Source organism: Fringilla coelebs, assembly GCF_963513975.1.
Source record: "Fringilla coelebs genome assembly, chromosome: 4".
Lineage (NCBI taxonomy): Eukaryota > Metazoa > Chordata > Aves > Passeriformes > Fringillidae > Fringilla > Fringilla coelebs.
The window spans coordinates 18606990-18631560 of record NC_140032.1 but is presented as its reverse complement, the minus strand read 5'-3'; the positions used below and the strand labels follow the sequence as shown (position 1 = coordinate 18631560).

General features: G+C 38.0%; 1 protein-coding gene across 1 annotated transcript; it reads left to right on the top strand.

Annotated features, from left to right (window-relative positions):
- Nucleotides 1-2166: 2166 nt before the first annotated feature.
- SEPSECS (Sep (O-phosphoserine) tRNA:Sec (selenocysteine) tRNA synthase) lies at nt 2167-22974 on the top strand. Its single transcript, XM_084204163.1, has 11 exons — nt 2167-2352; nt 3725-3879; nt 6141-6259; nt 6348-6506; nt 7047-7200; nt 10650-10752; nt 12889-13018; nt 13139-13230; nt 20167-20260; nt 20866-20956; nt 22135-22974. The coding sequence occupies exons 1-11, from the start codon at nt 2239-2241 to the stop codon at nt 22397-22399; spliced, it is 1476 nt and encodes a 491-aa protein (XP_084060289.1). The 5' UTR covers nt 2167-2238; the 3' UTR covers nt 22400-22974.
- The last annotated feature ends 1597 nt before the right edge of the window (nt 22975-24571 follow it).

Sequence of the window (24571 nt, the reverse complement as noted above, 5' to 3'; positions counted from 1 at the left end):
ACTCAGTCAGCTGTGACTCCATATTAATAGCCATTTGTTGCCTAGTAAACACAAATATGAAGGTTACAGCAACTGAATGTAATTTTCCATACAGAAAATTAAACAGATGTTAATTTCTGTGTGAAGCAAACAAAAAGATCAAACTAAAAGGGAGAAGTCTGACATTTTCCCCAGCATGCTGTTAAGTAATACTGCACCTCCCTTTAGCTACAAGTGAGTTGCATCTGTTTTAATAATGTTCCATTGAACAGTCAATTCATTAGCTTCTGAAAAGATTGAGAGCTAATGCTTTTGAAAAAAATAAGAAAGAACTCGTTAGTTATTTCACAGAAAGGCCTGGGTTGGAAGGAACCTTAATGATTTTCCTTAAAGACCTTAAAGATATTTGTCCCTGCTTTGTCCCTGCTATGGACAAAGCTACCTTCCACTAAACCAAGTTGCTCAGACCTCCACTGAACCTGGCCTTATACACTTGCAGAGATGGGGCATTCACAACTTCTGTGAGCACTCTGTTCCCGTGTCTCGCCAGCCTCACAGCAAAAAAAAAAAAGGTTCAAAAACCCTTATTTTTTTCTGGTTTATGCGTTCATCTACACATACTACTGTATTTTTAAATGCAGTTAACTGGTAGTTTTCATCTTCTGCTTCAATAAGAATTCTGCAACTTGCTCACAGGTCTTGATCTAACAAAACCTTTACGTTGCCTCACTCTTCAGTAGTGCAGAGTTCAAACACCGTGAGAACTCATAATTTAAAAAAATACACACTACCGTCATAGTAATTAAGAAGCCATTAATTTTAATTCCAAGTAGCTAATACTTTTCAATTAGCCACCTGGATTAAAATTCCTAAGAATTACATCACGTAAATAAGCTGGGTCGTTTTCCTCATGCTAAAACTTTTGTCCCTGTCTTTCTAACCAACAGAGCAAACTCTGTCGTCTGCTCATATGTATTTGAGCACTTTGTCGAAACACTGGCGCGGAAGAAGAAGGAAAAAGAGGAATACCCGCACAATCGGGCGCTTATCGCTTTAGATGAGCGCCCTCTTGTGGTACAGCCAGGAGGAGCAGCTGCTCCGCGGCACATCCAGCAGCGCCGGGGACTGCGGGCGCCGCGGAGGGGGAGAGTTCAGCTTGTGGAGCTCTCTTCTGCTCAAAGGGCTATGAAACTGTGTTAATTATAGTATGAGCCGACAATTCAAACAGGTGGGTAAGATAACTCCGTCAAAACGCTCAAAATATCCTAATCAGGCTAACTAAACTTACAGAATTGGGACGGTCGCTACGTACACTCCACACGCCAATTAGCCGTCTGAGCTTAAAACTGTAAAACAGAAGAAACAGATGAGATTTCATAAAGACATTCTGTCGACCAGATACAGGCTGGTAATAATTAAACACTGGAACAAACACACCACGTACTTAACGCGCCTCTTAAATTTTTTTCGCTCCTTACTAGTTATTTCAAGGAGGCAAATGGGAACCTGCCGGTGCCCGTGGCCGCCGGGGGGCAAAGGACAGCGACGGCGGCCGGCTGCCCGTGCTCCAGGGAAGCTTCCACCTGCTGAGGCCTTACTGGCAGTTCCTAGCAAGGGTGCAAAGCCTGGCCTGCAAATCTCCTGCTGGTGTAACTGCTTTTCCCCAAGTTGTGTAAAAAAAAAAAAAAAAATCAGATCTCGCTGATGTCTTTGTCCTTGTGACCTTGTGATGCAGTTTTGGGATAAGCCCGCAGCCTTAGCAGGCTGCTGCTATTCCCTGAGGATCGTCCCACAAGCACCTGTGCCCCCAGACACATCCCGAGGAGCAGAGAACGCCCTCGCCCCGGCCCTGGCGGAGCAGCGGGGAGGTACGTGGCTGTTCTCAACAGCCTAATGCTAAACTCTGCAGGGCAGAGAAAACCATCCCACCAACAGGCTCTTCCCAGCCTAGCACTCTTGGTTCTGGCGAGCTGCCTCTCACAGCACGACGTCGCTGTGACAGACCCCAAGCTCGGCCCCGCACCTGCACCGGGAGCGGCCCAGCCCCGCCCAGCGGCCGGGAAGGGCCGGGCAGGGGCGGCCCCGCGGAGCGCGGCCCGCAGCTCGGATCTGGCGGCGGGGCGGGGCCCCGGAGCTCCACGGCGCGGCGTGCGCCGCACCGCCCCCGCCGGCCCCTTCCCGCCGGGAAGTGCCCGGCTCGCACAGGCCCGCTCGGCGCGGAGGGGGAGCGGCGGCGGCTGCGCCGGGAGCGCCGCGGCCATGAACGCGGAGAACCAGGGCTGCAGCGAGCGGCTGGTGACGGCGGCCTACGTGCGCCAGGGGGCGCAGGGCCGCCGCGCGCACGAGCTGCGCCTGCGGGCGCTGCTGGAGCAGGTAATGGGGCCGCCGCCCCCCGCCCCTGCGCACCCAGGCCCGAGCGGGCCGCCGCCTCCCGGGCACCATCGAACAGCCCGGTCTCTGCCACCACCGTCCGCAGTGGGGCAGAGCTGCCCCCTCCCGCCCCGGCCCTCCGCGCACCGGGGTTCGAGAGGGCAGAGCGGCCCCGAGCCGCCGCCGGCCCTGCGAGCAGCCTGGTTGGGCGGGGAAGCCCCCCCGGGCCGGGCTGGCCCCGCGCAGCCCCGTGAGCGCGCAGGCCGGCCGGGGCTCACGGACTCTGCCCTCTGGCACGGCGCCGTCGCCGTGTCCGGCCGGAGGCTCGGGAGAGCCGCTGCCCTCTCGGCAGGGACCTGACGGAGCCCCACAGTGAAAGGCCGCGTTTGGGAGGAAGAGAAATTTACTGCCCTGGGTTGTGCATTTGCCGAGAAAGGCCCAGCGAACACATAAATAAATGTTTTAAACAGTGAGATACTAGCACATTCTTGCATGAGGTAAAAAGCGATACTTGTAAGGTGCCAAAACAATGTATTTCGTTGCCTCCAGCGTACAAAAATCATTGTCAGTGAGTTAGCAGATGTTTCTGTTCTTGAGCATCCTCAGTCACGTCATCTACTGTTTCCAACTTAACTTTGATGCCGCGCTTCAGAAACTAATTAGATTTACTGAACTGGCTGTTTTGTTACTGGGGCATGTGAAAAAGCCTCTGAACCTATAAAAAAATCTTCATGGTTTTATGGGTCCCTGCTTTGAGAATGTTGTCTGCAGTTTGCAAAGATGGGTGCGGTTGTTAATTCAGTAAAGAGCACAAGAAAGATCATATTTATGGTTGCAGGTTTTGAAATATTTTGGGAATGGCTTCCTTCCCTATTAGATTATAACTGGAAACGAAAATGTGTAGATAGGAAGATGTATTACATTTAAACTATATTTCCCTTCTGCTCATGTTTTTGGTTCTCTAATACCTGAATATCTTCCTTTTTGTGTAGTTTTTGCTGTTGAGTTTTTGTAGTTGTACATCATGTCTAGAGAATACATCAAATAATCTGTTATCTTCTAGGGAGTAATTAACATGTGTGCCCTGCAGTGGTTTTGTGCATACCATAGGGAGCACTTGAAGGTAAAAGATATCCTGATTGTTTTAATGCCGGGATGTGCTAATGTAATTGTATTTAACACATGGAAAAAACATTATTTAACTCTTCTCTGAATACGGCTTCATAACATAAGATCATATAAAAGGGAGTAATGAAAATACAAACTGCTGCTTAGCATGAGAAAGAAGGGTAACAATAATCAAGCAAGTTGCATAAAGTTTGGTTAATTTTTCATTTCCAAATTTCATAATTATATTATTGTTATTATTATTAAGGGGAAATGTCCTGAAGATGGATGGGATGAAAGCACTATTGAATTGTTTCTTCATGAACTTGCTGTAATGGATAGCAATAACTTCCTGGGCAACTGTGGTGTTGGTGAGAGGGAAGGAAGAGTGGCGTCAGGTCTGGTTGCCCGAAGGCATTACAGGTACAAATTACTGACTGTTTTGAATTATTCAGGTTTATTATTAATGCTTTCCAATGGCATATTTTATTGTGGTTTTGTTTATCTAAGACCTTGATAGCATTTCAGAAAAATAATATAATGTGGTAATTGAATTGATACAGCTTTCTATGTTATGTTGTCATTAATAACTCTGTGGAAAGTCTTGAATGAAGCAAAAAGGTTTTGTCAGGATTGTGTCCTGTACACTGAATTTGTAGAAGCTGAGGTTGTTGAGTTGTCCTGTACAAGGGAAGCAGAGGTCTTACAGCTTTAAAATAATCTATGCCTTACATGCCTTTTATAACAAGGTGCAGCTTTTCATCTGTATATTATTAAAAACTACTGTACATTGTAGTTGCACATTATTGAACGTTGACAGTGAACAGCTATTTGTATTTTTTTATATTTGTTAATAGCTTTATAATGTGATTAGTTGATAAGTAGATGAAGCCCCAGTCCATCTATAATAGATTTTATATGAAGTGAGGAGATCTCTAAAGACAAAAAGAGCTTTATTAGCTTGTAGCTCTTCTGACACTTATTTAATGGGTATATTGGATGCTATAATTTTAGAGGCTCTGCATTAATTTCCTTATGAATGTACTTTTTTGTATGTGTGTGTTGAGTGCTGTGCTGAGTACCTTGCTGTGATGTTTTATCCAACAGTAGTGAAACAAAGTAAAAGTTCCAGAATGTTTCTCCTCGAAAGATAAACACAAAAATATATTAGAGGCCAGAAATTTAGTAAGCTTGGTAAGCATATGGAGGTTGAGTTACTTAGGCTTGATGGCTTTCATAAGACCTACAGTACCATGATAAATGCATGTTGAAATCCTGTGATACATCAGATAGGCTTTTTTAGTTTTGTGTACAGCTCTCTAGACTAGGGGAGGGGTGGATAGCTGAGGATGTTCTGCTTTTGGACAGTGCTGGAGAAAGTGTGCCTGGCTTCTGGCCAGAGGGGGCCTGAACTGGTGTTCACTACTGTTGTCCCAATGCAGCTCTGTCACCTGGCATCTCGCTTCTCCTGTGAGTGTCAGCAATAGCAAGGTGTCCTCCCCTCCAGTTATTCCTGCAATAAGTTTTACAGGTGACTTTGGGAGTGATAGAGGTAGAGGGAGATGGTTTTCAAGCTGTCACTCCTTTTAGTTTAATAAAGGAGTGGTCTTAGGGAGGATTACTTCTTAGGAAGCAGTTTATAAGTGCACAAAATAAAAAGTACTGATATGAGACAGCTATTAAGAACATAGCAGGAATGAGGGAAGAAAATATTTTAGGTGGAGTGAGTATAATATATGTTTCAATTAATTATCAAGTGTTTGTTGATTGCAACTTAGAACTTGAAACAGGAAAATAAATTTAAGCTGTAAAACCATGCTCCAAGAAGTTCTGAGTATTATATACTCATTGGACTGCATTTCATTCTGTTGCTAAGACAAAAAAGTAATTAAAGCCATAAGTAGGTATATACTGTTACTAGATTACTTGAGCAGCTGCTGCTTTTCAGCCATGGGTAAATTCGTTCTGCAAGCTTGTATTCTATAAATTACTTCAGGATCTCAGGATCCTTCACTCCTGAACTAAATAATGTTCAATATTTACAAACACAGTTTATAACAATAATTTATAAACAGAATGCAGAGAGACATAGTCTTTCATGATAGATAACATTGGATAGTAAAATGATAGATGAAGTGAAGATGTATAAGATGGGCATAGCAATACAAATATCCATGTATATCACTTTGTATTATTTCCTTGCCTTATGAGATGAAACATTTGTCAAGGGAGTATCTATAATACTACTATGCCTATGTTACACTACACTGTAGACAACTAATTTTTGTTTTCCTTGGTTGTGTGTCTGAACATGTCAGCATTTATAATGCTATTTTGACAAACATCAAGAAGTGCTGAGGTGTTAAAAGGAAACTTAAAGGGAAAAGGAAAAAAAAGGAAACTTAAAAGGAAACCTGCCAAAGGGCTAAAGGTGTTGCTGCTGTGGATCTTCTCAAAGTTTTTACTTGCATGCAGGAACATTGTTAGTCTGCAGTTTAAAAAAACCTCAAAATTCCATACAAATATGTGTCATTTCTTAAAGTGGAATTGTGGCAGATACTGATGTTGCATTGCATACAAAGTTTTCCACCATTGTTTATCAAGGTAAATTCTCTTCAGTCAGCAAGCTTTATGGCTTTGAAACATGAAAATTTTGATCTGTGTTTTCAACTTCTTTTGTTTAGGTTGATCCATGGAATTGGAAGGTCAGGTGATATTTCTGCAGTACAGCCCAAAGCTGCAGGTTCAAGCCTTTTGAACAAACTTACTAATTCAGTAGTTCTGGATGTTATAAAACTGGCTGGTAGGTGTAAATTTGAAAAATCTCACTTGTTTATGAAGTTACATCATGGATTCTTCATGTTAATTTCTGACTTGCTTTTTACATGCAGGTGTCCGGACAGTGACCAGTTGCTTTGTGGTTCCTATGGCAACAGGCATGAGTCTAACTCTGTGTTTTTTAACATTGAGGCACAAGAGACCAAAGGCAAAGTACATTATCTGGCCACGTATAGACCAGAAATCTTGCTTTAAATCAATGATAACTGCAGGTAAGAAGGTAACTGATTGATGACACGGTGTGTGTTCTTCCAACAGATATGAAACTTCCCTCTATCAGAGTGATCAGTTCATACCCTTGTAGTAAGATACAAGAAAGGCCTAATGCATGGTAGTTCTGCTTTATTTGTGCACTCCTGATTTCTAACTTGTAATTAAAATGTGCGTGCTGTCTTCCTAATGCCTGCAAAATGCAGGTGTGTGCAGTGGTACAGGGGTGTATAAAGGAGTCAAGTGAGAGCAATACTAAGGAAGTTACAGTTAGCCCTCAGAGTAAGATGCTAATCTGTTGTCCTTAGTTATGTAAAACCAAAGCTCATGGTTCAAATCTCTCTCTCAAATTTATGCAAAAAACTTGTGTCCGAGGAATTGTAATCAGAAGGTGACAATCTGTCTGATTTGCACAGTCTTTTCTGTTAGAATCTGTTAAAACAATAGTAGAACGATGTATTTTTCAAATGTATACTGGAACTAAACCCCCACAATTAGTCAGATTTGTTGAGTTATAGTAAGTTCTTGCTTTTTTTGGTCAGGTTTTGAACCTGTGGTGGTAGAAAATGTATTAGAAGGTGATGAGCTACGGACAGATCTCCAAGCAGTGGAGGCCAAAATCAAGGCCCTTGGTGCTGAAAATATCCTCTGTGTGCATTCTACAACATCTTGCTTTGCTCCAAGGGTACCTGACAGGTAAGCAGTCTTTGTAAGAGGTGTGCTATTTGTTACTGTTAAAACAAATAAACATCCTCCCTACCCCCCAACAACAACAACAAAACCCAAACAACCCCTCCACGTTTTGACCATTCATTTTCCTAAAATTGCTTCTGCCAACAATTAGTAAAGGTTCTTTAATCCCCTTTCAGAAAAGTATATTAAAAAAGTGAGAATTACACAGAAGATTTTTCTTCTGTTATGTAAGTGAGGTTAATGTTGCTCTCTTGTGGTCAAATTCATGTCATTTCACTAGTGGTTTTTGTAAAATTTCATGGAAGTAGTAAAAGTAGATTCTCACGGAAACATAATCCAGGAAATGTAGCTCTATAGCTAATGCCTTTTTTTTGATGTTACTGTTGCCTTTTCTACTCTTCTCCACAAGCATAGGAAAGAAATGTTATTGACTCTAAAATGTGGCAAGTAAAAATATATTTCACTCTTCTCTCCTACCTTAAAAAATCCTCCAGTATTTATCATAGGTTAACCTAGTTGCTAGCGGGAAAGATGGGAGTTAAAACCATATAATTCTGTCAGAATACTATGAATGTTGCTTGAAGTTGACTTGCAGATTTATTGGCTAACTTAAATCACAGCTATCAAAACTGAATGGTTGTTTTATAGCTTGGGTAAATGAATCTTCTCCTTATCTGCTTCCTCTTTTTGACATGCTGCTATTGTTTTGTCCTCTACAACTAAGAGATGAATTATTAGGTAGTGGCACTATGTTATAATATACCAGAGATATAGGAAGATTTGAATGTACTTTCTGTTTAAAAGAAACTGTCAACTACTGAAGGCCATAACCTTCGTCTTCCTATGGGAAGGAAAACCCTGACAGCATTTCTGGAGGGTGCAGTTTTAAATGTCTATTTTTAAATATCTGCATTTGTAAGGCTTTATTTAGTTGTGGTGGCTGTGTTTTAAAATTTTTAGTAGTTTTATGGCTGCCATACCTATGGCTTTCCTTTGAAGAGCTGTTTAACTCTATGGGAGTAATTCTCTAGTGTATAAACCTTGTTTCTCAGTAGTCTACCTACTGGTGCTGTAAGGTGTTTGTAAAACTGCTATATTTAAGAGAACCAAAGGGAAAGTGTCCTTTTCAGTTGGTCTGTGTACTTAGCAGAATTCTGTGTCTTTTTACTTTCAGCAGTAGAAGAAAAGAACAAAGCTTTCTTTTCATGAACTAACAAACAGGAGAGAAAGAAAGGAAGAGTAAAGTGGGAAATACTTCTGTATTTGTGACTGTTAAGAACTTCAGTAGCCAACTTACATCAATGCTTTATGATATGATTAGTAGCATTTTCAATGCTGCATTCTAGGCCTTGGAAGCAGGTGCAGGTGCATACAGGTGCTGTGCATCGTTTGCTTCCCTTGCATACTAACACATTCTCTTCAAATTGTAGCATTTACAAAATGGATCTTATTGTTCAATAGAATATTTTTAGGGAAAAAAGACTTTTCTCTTTTCAGTACTTGTAGAAGATAGGTTACTGCTCCTTTAATTTTCAGCAGGTGAGAAAGGTGAACATACAAAGCTGTACACCCTCTGTGTTTCTAGTTTGGTCAAATTCTGTTCCTGCACTTGACAATAAGCCTGTAAGAGGGAAACTGTGTTGCTTTGAGTCTCTCTAGAGGGTGAGGGATGTGTCTGATTAAGAACCAGCAGATCAGAAGGCAAAAACTTTGCCCTGCATAATATATTTCCTCAAGTATTCTATTAATGAGGGGAAGCCACATGAGGAGCAGCTGAGGTCCCTTGGTCTGTTCCCTCTGGAGGAGACTGAATGGAGGCCTCATTGCAGTTACAGCTTCCTCGTGAGGGAAAGAGGAGGGGCAGGCACTGATCTCTTCTGCCTGGTGACCAGTGACAGGACCCAAGGGAATGGGCGGAAGCTGAGCTGGGGGAGGTTTAGGTTGGAGATCAGGAAAAGGTTCCTCTCCCAGAGGGTGGTTGGGCACTGGAACAGGCACCCCAGGGAAGTGGTGACAGCACCAAGCCTCAGAGAGTTCAAGAAACATTTGGACAATGTTCTCAGGTGCATGGTGTGACTCTTGGGGACTCTGTGCAGGGCCAGGTGTTGGCCTTGATGATCCTCGTGGGTTCCTTCCATCTCGGAATATTTTGTAATTCTGTGTTGATAAATGTGAAAAATTACTGGAAATGCAGCTCCTCACAAACATCTTGACTGTAGAAGATCAGTATGTACATCATATTGCTGGTGTTTCCTAATTATAAAGTACTTTTGATTTTTTTTAAGGATAATATGGTGATGATGATTTCCTAAGAATTTATGTTTGGAAAAATTAATATGACACTTGCAGCAGAATTTTGCATTGCAGAGCAACACTAGAAAATGTAATAGAAATAGAATGCAAAGGAATGTCACCTCTTGGAAAATGTTTTCATACTCTGTCACATTTTATATGTATGTCAGTAAATTACAGTGAGAGGCTGTACAGGAGGAGATAGAGTAAAAATGCATTGGAAGTAGAGTTTCCCGATTTTTTTTTTTTAAGGTAAATATTACCTTTATCATCACTTTAAATTATTTTATATTGCCTAATTTTTTCAATTAGATTATATTTCTAAAATAGATTCAAAAGTTTGGGGAAAATCATGAGTATTTTTTTTTTAATATAGCATGATTGGAGTGCTTCAGAAAAGGGTACTGCATATAAGTATGTTTAAAATGCTGAAGGATCTTAAAATGATCAGTGTATTCATATAAATCTTAATTTGACTGATTAATCAATCCAGGTTGAGCTCACTGTGATTTCAGGGGTTCTAAAGGCAAGTGAAGAGTAAACAGCTGAACAAATTTTCAATTTGTTGATGTCAATATTCAGACATTTTAGGGCTTTCCATTCCTTTAAAGAATTTATTTTTTCTTAATCAGTTTATCTGAAGCATGCAAGTGAGATTCCAGCCAAAGGATCAAAATGCTAGTTCTTGGAGATAATCAGAAGTATGTAAAAGCTTCCTGTTACAGGATGCTTTTGATTCCCAAGACACCATTGAAACTACTATACACTGTTTTCACGTTGAATATTAGAGAAAAGAAAAAAGAAAGTGACTAGCTAAAGCTATCTAAGTTAATCATAAAGCAACAAACAAACAAACAAAAAAAAGCTTGCATCTAAAGCTTCATGGTTTGGGATATATTAACTGGTGTCCAGACAAAACTTAAAGTGAAGCAAGAAAAATGTCAGACTAGATCAACAATTTGCAATATATGTAAAAGCCAGTAGAATTTTCATCTTAACTTTATACCTGAAAATGACAAATACTGCCTTGAGGTACTAATCAGAAGAGTTACTTTCCTCATTCTGACTTCCTTGTACACCTTTCAGTCTTTTAATGGTCTGACTTGTAAGTTGAGCTACAGTAATCAATGCTTCTCTAAATTACAATTTTATGCTCACAGGCTGGAGGAGCTGGCTGTAATTTGTGCTAATTATGACATTCCACATATTGTCAACAATGCATATGGAGTTCAGTCCTCAAAATGTATGCATCTTATCCAGCAGGTAGGAGCTGTGTGTTTCCAATAATATTTTTTAGCAAGTATAAGTAAATTTGTGATTGTAGCAAATTTTTTCAGATGCTTCTTAGCTTTGAGAGTAATCCCATGCGTGTCTGATATTTGAACAATTTTCTGGGAAAGCACAACAGACAGAAATAGAATTTAAGCATAATAGTTATTTCTATTATGTGCTTTTTATGTAACCCTAAGTTTATTTAGTTTTTGGTATGTTCATGTGTCTTTATAATGGAAAAATTTCCTTAATAAGCTTTCTTAAAATATTTCCTGAGGTTGTTGACTAAAAGTGACATAATGGATCATACTTGAATAGAAATTAAGCCTTCAACAGAATGAGTTACAGATTTTTAATTGAAGGTACAGAAATGTACAGCAGCGCTTGGTAGATGTTGTCTCTGTTAAAATATTGTTGGCACGGAGAATGGCTGAGGAAACTGGTTTAAGTTCAATGTTGGGCTCAAAAAAGTTTAATTTCTTTTGCTGTTTAGTTTGAAGAGGATGTTGCTTGATATCTAAGATCAGTCATGAAACAGAATTCTTGCATTTTTCCTCATTGTATTGTATGTGCATTGTTCTTCAATATTCTCTTTTCTGTTGCCTAGTCAAAAGAATAGGGGGTTATATTTTAATAGGATCCAGAGGATCCTGAACTTTTAGTAATGTAAAATATGCTAGGGTTTTTTTTTTTTGATTGCTAAGACATTACTAACAGGACACAGACCAGCTTAATGTACAACTGTGAAAGAACCTCATGTTGGCATTTCTAAATCTTGAAAGACTGAGAGAATTTATGAAATAGAAAATGGTATATGCTTTATTTGTAATGTACTTAGTACATGTTTATTGTATTTAACTTGCTCAAGTTTAGTGAGAAACTAACATGAATGAGGCTGTGGAAGTGCTGAGTTTTGCTGCATGAAATGTTCTTATGATAAACACTTCAGACTATAATGCTACAAATATAATTTTTACTGTGTTTGTTTTGATGATTTTTCTAGACTCAATAGGTTGTTTGTTCCTTGCTTATACAAGTGTATATATTTCAGCTCTGACTTGTTTTACGTTTTATTTTAAAACTTATTATTTGTGCTAGAAAATTTTCTGTTTATGGGAAAGTAGTTATTAATGAATACTTAGGATATGTATATGCTGAGCGCAGTGTGAATAAAACTTGCAAGAGTACCACAGGAAAAAGCTTTACATGTTGTGCTTTTTCTCTGGGGTTCTCCTGCCAATTAAATCAGATGGTAGCTGCTGGCATTCGTGTTCCCAACAAAAACCTGACAAACTTAGGAGTGTTCTTCCTGTCTTCTGTCATTTAGCTATCAAAACACAGAACTAATAAATGAGGTTTAGTTGGCTCTGCTTTTTTTCTGTCTGTTTGCCACAGGTATTAACTCTGTTTCTACTTTTTACATTTAGTATGTAGTTTTAAAACTATGTGTATTTGCATATACTTGATAGGTATGGGGTTTAACCTACTTTTCAGGTTCTCTTATGCTTCACACTTTTTAATTGTGCAGTTCACAGTTACATGCTACTCAAATTGAAGGTGTACTGCAGAATCTACATTTCTTCCTCTGAAAATATGAGTGGTTTGGTATGAGGATGTGGGGGATTTCTGCTATAAGAAGGTACTTGAATCTTGATTTTTGAAAGCAGCCTTAGAAGGAGTGCTGTAATAAGCCTGTTTGTTTAATGCAAATTTATATATGTATTGAAAAAAGCTTTGCTAATGAAGCCTTTTATTGTGAGAATTGTAAAAAGTGTTCAGGATTGAACAGTTTTAACTGTATAATTCCATTAAATTTTGAGGGGTTTCTTTTTGATTGTTGCTGAAATGGAGCCACACTTAGACTTGCAGGACCTAAAACTGGCATTTTAAATCACAGCAAAATGGGAATTTGTAAGGTTCCATGTTAGGCAGACAATGGTACTAATAGTAAGCAGCACTAAAAGAGGTAATACCATGATTTTTATGTTTTGATCAGAAATGTAGTATCTGTGACTTTCAGGAATTATATTTATTTTAGCTTCACTTTTATATAATTATTATGCTATCACATTTCCCTGTGTCCTAATGTATGCTGTGGCTTTTATTTTTTTGTCTTTTTTGATAAAGGGTGCTCGGGTTGGCAGAATTGATGCTTTTGTTCAGAGCTTGGACAAGAATTTTATGGTTCCAGTAGGTGGTGCTATCATTGCTGGCTTCAACGAGTCCTTCATTCAGGAGATCAGCAAAATGTATCCAGGTAACTAGTTCATGGGCTGATTTCAGCCATACAGAATTGCTGCAGAAAACTTGATTATCAGCTTTCTTTCACATAAATTTGTTTTTTGCCACTTTAATCTGTATATTGGGTTTTTTTCAGGAAGAGCATCTGCGTCTCCTTCTTTAGATGTCCTCATTACACTTCTATCTCTGGGAACCAGTGGCTACAAAAAGTTACTGAAAGAGAGAAAGGTAAGCTTTTTGGCAAGCAGTATTTTCTTGAAGTCAGCGTTAACAAAGTCTTATTGCAAAACTGTTTTCTGTAGTAAAACCAGTTTCTGTCTAGAAAGCCATTGAACTTATTCTGAGCTCAGAGCTCTGAATCTGGAAAGTCAGTATGATACAATTACTTCTTGTTTAAACAGTGCTCATGAGTAAGCATGATTTCCATGTTGTTGTTTGTTCAAACCAGGAGGCTAAAAGGAGGGCCTGTACTACCTTGTACAGTATTCATGTTTGTTGTTCCTAAATGTGACTAATATAGTAGGATTTTGTCCACAAAAACTTAAATGGAGAAATACTGTACTGTTTTACCATGGTCACGCTGCTTCCAGGACAGGAGATTGGACACCCAGAGTAACCCTGGGTCTGTGCTCTTCCTCTTTTGTCCCTGTTGTGCTTTTGTGCTATGGTAGGGCTTAATTAAATGTTTGTGTGCCACATTCTCTGGAGAATCACAGCTTCTGGTTGGATTATAAATACTGCGCACTGCCGCAAAAAGAGAAGAATATTGTCGTTTCAATTATTGATCTAGACACACAACTTAGTTTCTTCTCTGCTTTTCACAGACTATGGGTTTTAAGTTGGGTATAATTGCACTGCACAAAAATGCAGTGCATGTCAGGTTGGAAATTGTATATCTTGAGTTATCCTTAATTCTGGTATTAAGAATTTTGATTTTTCTCTCTTGATATAGTAATGCAGAAGATTCTTTTTCTAGAGTCTTCATATAAGGAAATGCTGTGAATTAAGTTACTATTAAATAATTAATTTTAAGCTATCCATTATCTGTTTCATTATTTTATTTGAAAAATGTGTTCCCATTGTTTTCTGCTGACACTTTACTGCTGTCTCTGATTATGTGACAGAGCAGTTAGTTTTGGGTGCTCTGACTTATTTCCAGCTGCTTATAGAGGCATCCATAAACTCTGTGCTGTAACTGAGATGCCACAGGAATAGCTAGACTATAGAAAACCAAACCAACTTAGCAGCCTTACAATGACTTAAGACATGATCTGTGCATCTAAAGTGAAACCAGCTGGTGAAACACTGAAAGCAGTTACTTTTGCCTCTACTGCAACATTTTATTCTGGACTGTTGTATGTATTGGGATTTATGTTTTGTGTCTTCATTAAAAGCAAATTGTATTTTTTCCCCTTTACTCTTATGTCCAGAAGAATCTCAAGTGAATTTATTGTTTTCTATGAAGCTGATTTTGTTGTTAGATTTCTACCAGTAGCTGATGTATAAAGGGCATGACAAATATTGTCCAGGTCATAAATAATAATTCTTTCATAAATGTCTTAATGAATAGCTGTACACTTTGAGTCATCTAATTTACTTGGAAGTAGAATTCTAAAGTGAATACAGTATTATATTTTTACAGCTTCAGGTCTTTTTATTTCAAATGTGAATATACTCTATAAACAGAGCCTTATATATGGCATAAATATGTTTCTTTTATTGGATTTGCTGTAGAAAGAGAAACATTTTTGCTTAAATCTGTTTGTTCCTGAATTGTAAAAGTGCAATAGTAGTAGTTTATTGCTTGTGCTCTGAGGAAGCAGAGGCAGAGCTATTAAGTTTCCAGCAGGAACTATTTATAGCTTGACATTGAGTACTCCTTTCTATATTGGTGCAGCTGTACCTACTCACACAAAAAAAATCAGCTATAAAAAACTTCAGGTATATTTTTTTTCTTTCTCTTTTTACCCGATCCTGATTTGTATGGGTGTTACTTCAGGTTATTTGAGCTTAGGCCAGAAAGACAGAATATTACAGAGAAGAGATTAGTCTCACACTAACAACAAAATAGTCTGCCCAGTTTTTATTTTACACAGATTAGCTATTTAATACAGGAAGGGATGTACATGGAGTGAGATTTTTTGACAAGCTGGGAGTTGCAGAGTGTGCAATTGTCCAAGAGTAGGAGATTATATGTAGTGATATGAAGAAGTACTGACTTTTCAGAATTCCTTTGTTTATGTTTATGTGATGATTATAACAGTGATTTTCTGATCTCAGTAGGTGATTTTAGGTCCTTTTGCAGTGCAGAAAACAGCTGGTCCATAGTCAAATTTGTTAATATCTTTGCTCTTAAAGAACTTTATGTAAAGGTTGTATTTTTATAGGAGCTTTTGATGCCTCAGTACAGGTTATGTTATATCCTGTATTTTACATTTCTAGGTCATAAAAGTTGCTATTTTCATATATGTATGTGTCTAAAGCAGGCCATGTGAAGTAAGGATAGCTGTTGCACTGTGTAATGGCATAAGCAGGCTTAGTTATCAACTCAAATTTCATGGAGAACAAGAGCCCTGTGTTCAGGGTTTGCATTCAGAACCCTACAGGCCAGGTTTAATACCTGCTATTATCCAATATGGTCTTTCTAATCCACTTAACTAATTATTATACCGGTGTTATTGAAGAGGTGATGGTTTTGTTTACAGCAGTTATGGATTTCCTCATTAGACTTAACAATCAAGATAATTCTCATTTTCTTTAATGCATTTCTGTGTTACTGTGGGATGTGATAGAGCTTTTTATATTGGTATCCATCTGTCTGCATACTTTGAGAGTAAAACTGGAGTTATTTTTATGTCCTTATGGAGTATGTATCTAAAATATTTAAAACCATACAGAGTGGGAGGAAATTGTTTGGGTTTTACAATTCAGTATGATATTGGGTTTATGTTTCATGAGTTATCATTGATGTAGTTGTTCTGATTGGAATAAATTATTTGCACAGTTCAGTATGAGTTTGTATTGCTGCTCTACTTACGATGGAAGAAGAGGAAAGGCATTTAATGAGGGATATTAAAAATGTAAAGAAAATCAGCTATTCTCAAAGCAAGGTAGACATTTTTTACTCCTCTTTTTTTTTTTCTCCCAGTCAGCTTCTTACACTGTAGCATGTCAAATATGATAATATTGGAGGATTTTCCTCATGTGAGGTATATAGAACCATATTCAAGCTTTAGAGTAGCTGGAGGCAAATTAGTTTAAATAAACTGTTTTAAATTGTGTGTAGTTAAACAAGTGCCAAGCATGAATAGAAATTTCAGAGAGGCCTCCATACTTAAAACCTGTGTTGAAGTGTGGGTCACAGAGCCTGAACTCAAGTGTCTCACAAGTTCTGGAGAAAATGTGTTGATTGCTGTTGTTAAGAAAGACCTTTAAAAAAAAAATGTGACTGTTAGTGTTACCAAATCAGATTGGCAAGGCTTACTGGGCACTTTCTGTTAGACATTAATGATAAAAAGATTTCAAGGTTCTGTAATTAATTTAATGTTTTTAAATTTTTCTAGTGTAAATCCATAACAAAATTCTTGCAGTGCGAGAGAATCTGCCTAGGAGGGTGTGTGGTATATGCAGGTGTCACACACATACACATGTAGCTTGTCATGTGTTTGGCTGCCTTTCAAGAAACTGAGCCTCCTTCTGGGTTCTCATCTGCTGGCAGGTCTTCATGCTCTGCACTGCAGATCCTCTGCTGGGTGGTGTGGTGCTCCGAGTGCTCTGGTCAGATCACAGTTCTGAAGCAGCTGGTCCTCCTGAGGCACGAAGCAGGAGAGGTGTGATGGTTGCATTATAAAGCAGCTGCTGCTGCAAAGTAAGGTGGGACCAGATCAGTCTCAGGCAAGTGTAGGAGAGCTGGCAGTCTCTGTGGAGGGTGAAGAGGCTGTAAAATGACTCCTGTGCCATGTCCTCTTCTGCACCATCCATCCACAGCTCTGTGACCATTCCCTGAGGACAGCTTGTCTTTTCAGGTGAGAGTGACACAGGGAGGAAGGCAGAGTATAACAGACTCAGAGTGTCCTCTTTGTCAGCTGGTATAGGATGGCTTATTCAGTACCTCCATCTTTTTTTTCTCTGGAGTTACTGTCTTTTCCCTTACTTGTTTCCTTCTTGTTATTTTTATTTGCAAGAACAGTGCCTGTCACAATGGAGCAACAAATGAAGAGTCACCTATACTACTGTAGGTTCTATTAAAAATAGTTTTATAGTGTAAATATAGTATGATTCAAATATTTTTAATGATTGTTACAACACATCTTGAAGATATTTTTGTATATGTATGTGAAAATAGACTTTAATCCAAACAATGGAGTTACTTGGCCTGTTTGATGCAGACAGTGTTGTTGACTTGTTCTTTGTTAAGGTGTTTTGTTGGTTTAGGTGTTCAAAGAACCAGAAGTGAAAGACACTTTCACATAGTTTAGCATTCATTTTCCTAGCCTAATGAGATTTTGTGATAAGTTTCTAAGGTAAAGGAGTGAATTAATAATGAAACTTAACTGACATTTAGTGCTTGAGTTGTTCAGTATAACTTCAGCATAATATTTGGCTTCTTTGGAGAAAACTTGAGTGCCTGCTACAGAAAATCTATTATGTAGGAGCTCAATTATATATAATTGCTTAGGGTGCTTATAAATTTTCCATATATGAGAAATATTTTGTAATGGAGGTTGGTTATAGATTTGACCTCACAAAAATATTGCTTTAATGCTTTTTTTTTTTTGAAAGGCAGTTAATCTATTTTGCAGCAAACTTCTGAAACTATAAAATGCCTAGAGGGCTTCCAATGGAAAGATGCAAAACGGTGTTCATAAAAACAGGAAGCTTTGAATTTGTGTTCATGTAGCTTTAGTCAAGCTGATGAAAATACATACTTGGGGGTTTTTTTGCCATCTTTCCATTCTCCTTGTTTTAACAAATTCCTATGTATGTAAGGGCTCATCTAGTAACCTAATCTCATTGAATAGATTTAATTAAATTTAATATATTTATGCAGTGGGTAACTTTTTATACCAACTTTCAGTAATACTTCCAGTATTCCTTTCAGCAGTCCTTTCAGTAATACTATAAGAAATGTATCAGAGAATTTCCTAGATACAGCACACAAAAATCATTTGGAAATTGGTCCATCATTTGGAAATAATGTTCCAGTATATTTTTTTCTCAGTACTAATTTCAACAATAATATCTCCAGAGAATTTATATGTGAATTTATCTCACAATTTATGTGTATTTCTACAATATTTTGCTTCAGTGTTAGAAGTAAATAGCCAGCAGAGGGAGCACAAATTAATTTATGATTTATATTCCAGAATAAATATTAATAAAAGGCAGTATATTAGTGATGCTTATTATGGAAAGTAACAAATTAATAATGTGCTTATATACAGTGAGGGACCAGAGGAAAGGCAGAAGTATCTGAATATTTGAAACATAAATATTTTTCAGCTTCTGTGAATGAACTGTAAATAAACTCCAAACAAAAACCATAAAATCATTTGATTTATGAGGAATAAGAATAATTTTTCACAGATTTCAAGTTCTGATAATTAAACATAGATACTTCCCAAATTTTATGGGTTTTTTCAAGTATTACAGAAGCTTTATGTTTTTGTAGATAGTTGTATCAATAGCCTAATTCATTTAGACAGTAAGAAGGTACTTTTTTCTCTCCATCTGTATTTGTTCTGTGATATTAGGAAGTACAGGTGGGGAGCTGTGTTCATTTAGTTGCTCATGAAGGGAGGCAAGGTTTCCTGCAGAGGTTCAAGAAAAGCAGCTGTAACATTCTTCTGACTTAGGTACCACAAACCTCATTTGGTTTCATAAGACCTTGGGGAGGTTCTGTTCAAAAGCATAATTTCGATCACAAGCTGTAATTTATATCTGTCAGAGTCCATAGGTCAAAGCAGGATACTGCTCTACAAACAGAAGAGGTAATTCTATTTAAAGAATGAAAAATCACTTGTCAGGTCCAGAAATTGATGAGGATGCTTAAACAGGCAGTCACACTGAAGCAGATAAGCAGGACAATTTTTATGGCCTGAAAGAGAAGCCTGGTGTTTAATATCTTTTAAAAAGGTTACTCAGTGTCTGTATGATTTTGCTAGTTTTTATGAGAGACTAAGCATTAAAAAGGATGGAAAAAATGCTAAAGCTTACAATAAGAATGGTGTTTATTCTCACTCTGCCCATAAGTGTTTTGAGCTGTTATCTGAAGAGGAATATATTAAACTGAGGAAGAGCATGAGCAATTATCATTGCTTACTACAGGGGAAGAGGGAGGGTATAAAATACAGATGAAGTATGAGAAACAACCTTTTATGTGCAGTGTGGCTTGTATCTGTGCCAAAGTATTTATGAATCTCAGTCTTATGACACTTTCACAGTAAAGGTGCAATCCAATTAAGTGATAGCAGAAATTCAGATATTTCCATTCTTATAGTCAGCTTGAACAGGAGTGAGGTCCTAGGAAAAGGACAGACTGCTCAACAGAGCTGACTATTCAGGAGACTGTATATGTGGGAAACGAAATACAGTCAAATGTGTACTTATAGCCTCTTTAAGAGACTGGATTTTTATTCTCATACAGAAAAAGAAATCTCTGCACTAGGGGGAAATGTGATTGTATGATACATGGTAGCAAGATATGCTGCTTTTAGTCTGGAATGTATTAAAGGAGAGAAGACAAAGTAAGGAGCCATCTGAGGTGGTAGCAGTTCATTGTCAGTTGCTTAGGGGGCTAGAGCATGGGGAGGCTCTTGAAAAGTAGTGTGGGGTAAGACCTGCTGGGCAGTGGGAATCTCCTCAAGGCTTTTTGCCTCCCTAGGTTTCAGGGCCACAGAGAGAATGAATGACGTCCCAAGCACATATATTAGACCAGATAGAGACTTTTGTATCAGCTTGAGAGATAAGAGCAGTGCTCAGGAAATGGAGCTGTTCCTTTATAGAATTATTTCAGAGAATTGTCTGATCCACTTACTTGGTACACATGAAAAGAGAATCAGCTGAGCACCTGTAGGATGTAAAAGAGACATAACAGTTTCATGAAATAGGTGCTATTTTCTCTGTTTGATAGTTAATAACAAAAATATTGCATCTTTTTTTCAGGAGATGTTTTCGTATCTTTCAAGTGAGCTGAAGAAGCTGGCAGATAACCACAATGAGAGACTGTTAGACACACCACATAATCCCATTTCCTTAGGTAATTGTTGGGGTTTTAACTTTAAAAAAAAATCTAATATGTTGTGGATTCATAATGCACTTCCACATACCATTCCTATATATTAAACATCACCACACCCTACTCAATTGAGTAATAATTCAATAAGGTTACCAAAAAGGTAATCTACTATAAAAGGAGTGTAGCAGCTTGGACCCATTATTTTCCTCCTGTCCAACATATTCATTTGACAGAAATGAATTCAAGGCTGAAGATGTTAGCGTGCAGTAATACTTCATAAAAATTAGATTTAAAAATAAATTAGGGTGTAATTACTCATCATCTTAGTTGTAAAAGAAATTATGGAATTCCTACTCAGGGTATTTGTTTTAACCAAAAATTCTGCTGAACACCAAAATAATAATGCCCACCTGTGCGGAATCTGCATGCAGTCTAACCAAGGAAGTAATCTATGACAGCTTGTGGAAAAATTAAAAATTATATGTAGTCTTTCTTTTTTTTCTTTGTATGTGAACACAAATATGTAACTAGATTCTTGCTGTTGGAAAGCAACTTGTCATTTGTGGTGGTTCTTTGGAGAAAAACTAGCTTTGTAGCAGTTTTAACTGGACCTTATGTTACTTTAGCCATGTCGCTGAAGACTCTAGATGAAAGTAATGATGCTGCTGTTACCCAGCTTGGATCTATGCTTTTCACAAGACAAGTTTCTGGAGCAAGGTAAGGATATTATGAATTTAAAAGATTGGGGACTGGGGGGGTGTATTAGCAGATATTGTATGAAATCCTGTGAAGTGTTTTATACCAATTGTGTCATGATTACAGAAGGCAGTCTAACAAGTTAGAGAGTAATCACCCTTCGTCATCACTGTTATAGGGCAGTAATGTCTCCCTGCCTGAGTTAGCAGTGAGGCTTTCTATGTCTACTTTGGTATCCTAAATAGATAATCTATGCCCATTTAATTTAATAGATAATCTATGCCCATTTAATTTATGCCCATTTAATAATGACATTTAATTAATGTCATTATTCCCTAGTATCCTTTAATTTCATTTAGTTTCCAGATGTTCTCTGATCTTACAATATAGGTGTAAGCTGCAGTGGAGGATCTTTGTTTTGTTTATTGCAGCGCAAATATGGTTATGCCAGATGTCAAGGGAATAAGCTTTTGATATCCTACACAGCTTTTTGTCAAATGGAAAAAAATTCTGCTTTCTGGAACTAATTGTGTCTTTAAAAAATTTAAAATTAAAAATCTATAACCTGAGCTGAGCTGAATTTATTCTTAGAGACACTGTTAAAATGAAATGGAAGCCAAATAATCTTTAATGATTTTGGTTTAAACCTTTTAGAAGAAGAGAATGATTTAAAATTTGTTTTGGCAGCATTCCTTAATCTGAATATTACTGCTGCCATGCTAACTTCTGCCATAGACTTAATGTTATTTTTTTGTAGCAGAGCTGAATATTTCCACATCAGAAGGTATGCTTCATTAGCTTGGATTATTCCACTTCCTGCACAGATGAATGACAGTAAATCTATATGTACTGTGGTTAGATGCTCTTTTTAATTTGCCTGTCCTAACATTGGCTGGTCCTGTGATTTTAACCATCTTTGGTTGAAATTGTTTGAGAGTTTAAATTTTTGAAGTTAAAACTTTCAAAATCTTTCCCTGATGTGAAGGTTTCAGGTTTTCCCTTTTGCTACATAAGTAATTATTTTGTAATATATGCTGTTTGACCTGGCATTTCAACAGATTTTAAGTTATGCTGGTATTGAGCATCAGTGGTAGGAATAGCAACTCCCTACTTCAATAGGAACTTGTTTTCAACCTAGAGTACCACATAAAATGTCAAGGCATCTTTAACTGAATCATGATTTTGTTTGTTTGTTTCAGGGTTGTTCCCTGTGGGTCTGTACAAACTGTGAATAACTACACTTTTAAAGGCTTTATGTCACATACAAATGACTATCCTTGTGCTTACCTCAATGCTGCCTCAGCAATTGGAATTAAAAAGCAAGATGTAGATGTATTCCTGAAAAGACTTGACAAGTGTTTGAAGACTTTTAGAAAAGAAGCAAAGCAAGAAAAAAGTATGAATGAAATCAGTGATGCTAATGCAGCCACAGAACAACTTGAAGCCCAGAAGATACAGATTTAGTAACACAGGAACATCAGGTTTTGTCTGAAGTATTGGTTTTGTCAGATTTGTATTGGGTTAGGACTATGCATCTGCAATGCAGAAATTTATTCTTAATCTTGTGTTCTTTTTATTGAAAACAGTAATAAAAATTTGGATGGAATTCAAGAAAGTAGGTGATGCTCTCCAAGAACAAAGGACCAGGCACAAGTTTTTTGCAATGTATGAAATGCACTTAATATCTGCCAAAGTAAAGCTTTATGTTCAAAGACTTACAGTTTGCCTTTCAATCTGTGTATGGCTATTTGGACAGTGTTTATCAAATCACAGTATGTTTATTCACATGTTTTTGTTTCACAGTATTGCCTGTGGCAGTGACTGAATTCCCTCCTAGATGTAGACCATCCAAGCAACATTTCTCTGCTCTCAAAATACTTTGTTTTTCATCAATAAATGTGTCACTTTTAATTTCTTTTCAAAGATTTATGAAAATGTTGGGATAGCACTTACTAACAGTGTTCAGACTGCATGGGTAAATGACAGAGTTGAAATAGGAATGTTTTCCAGGCGTTCTCACCTGTCATGAACTACCTAGAACTAGTCAGCCTCCAGTGGCAAAGAGGAACCTAGAGTACCTCATATCCTGTCAGTACTCAACTCTTGAAAACATTTGCATAGTTCAGCAGCCCAAAGGAGCTTTAATACTGAATGTCAGGGGTTGTAAAGTGAAGAGGTACAGTCACTGCGGGGTTTTGGCTTTGTTTTTTTATTTTTGTTCTTCTGATTTGATAGGGTGATCAGATCAAAAACTCTCTGGAAAGGAGGAATACCATGTAGGAGTAATGCAGTTTTAAGAGCCAGTGAGGCCTGAGAGAATTTTGGCATTTGTAGTCCACTCTTGTTGAAATAGATATTTTTACATTTTTGTAGGGTCTCTTGCCATTAGCACCCTTGTTTCTGTGGATCTGTGCAGTTGCTGATTTGAATTCATTAAGCAAATAATAGATTCAGAGTCTGTTCCTCAGACAAAGGTTCCATATCACTGGAGTGACAGTGCTGCATGTTGCAAAATGTGTAGTTATTCTTAAATGTGGTTACTACATTGTACATAGCTTCTATGTAATTTACTGTTCAAAGTAAGCAGAATATTCAAAGACATTTTTTTTGTCTGTCTGTAATGTAGTGTTGTTCAGGATACCACCATTAATGAGTTCTAAGTGTCAGGAAATGTTTTAGTTACTTTATTGAGTGGGATCTGAGACATGTATCCTTCAGAGCCCTCTCTAAATCACTTTTTCAAAATAGTGATGCTTTTGAGAGATTCTGTCCAGCACATTCAAATGAATTCATGCAAGAGGTGATGGTAGTATGTGGGAGTTAATAACGTGCTAATCATCAGGAAGGTGCTCTCACTTAATGAGGTCCCTTGTATCTTCAGCTTAAGTTGAACTGCTGCTTCCACATTGTTATTGCTGGAGTTACACATTAGATTGATTAAAGCTTGTGCAGGTACAGCTCCCCAGACTGCAGTCACCATTGTTGTTTGCTGTACAAACACATCCTAGGAGACATGTCAGGTAACTTGGCCGCTGAGCCCTTGTGGCTGTAAGGAGATGTAAATAGCTTGTCTTTTCTTTCTTTCTCACTCTCTCTTCCCCACCCCTTCCCTCCCTCCCTCCCCGCCCCCCCCCCACCCCCTTTTTTTTTTTTTTTTTTTAATGAGACCATGCTGTACCTCAGTACCTCAGTTTTCCCGTCAGTAAAACTTCCACAAACTTTGGAGCCACATCTCTGCAGCTTACTGCCTCAGTATTCTGTATGTTGGAGCAGCCAGTGAAAACCACCAGGCCTTAGTGATACCTTTCTTCCTGGTTTTTATATTGCCTGAATGAGTGTAAGTTATTGATTTAGATGACCAGTCACAGAATGAGAATGTTAACACAATTAATAAAAGAGTTTAGGGAGATGTGTGATAGCAGCTAAAATAAGCATTTTGATGAGTAGTATCCTGACTCTGAATAAAGAAAATAGCATTTGCCTTTTACAAGAGGAAGACATTTCTGCCTTTTTTGGTCTCATAATTTATTGTCTGCTGAAAGTAATTTAGTCACTTCTAACACAGATTGAACTGCTTCCTCAATTAATGTTTTTTTCTGTCTTTGAAATGTTTCTCATTTGCAATCAAAGCTGAAA

Coding starts and splice junctions, on each gene's coding strand:
- SEPSECS (XM_084204163.1), top strand. CDS start 2,239: ATGAACGCGGAGAACCAGGGCTGCAGCGAGCGGCTGGTGACGGCGGCC. Junction 7,201..10,649: donor GCTCCAAGGGTACCTGACAG/GTAAGCAGTCTT, acceptor TTATGCTCACAG/GCTGGAGGAGCTGGCTGTAA. Junction 20,957..22,134: donor AGACAAGTTTCTGGAGCAAG/GTAAGGATATTA, acceptor TGTTTGTTTCAG/GGTTGTTCCCTGTGGGTCTG.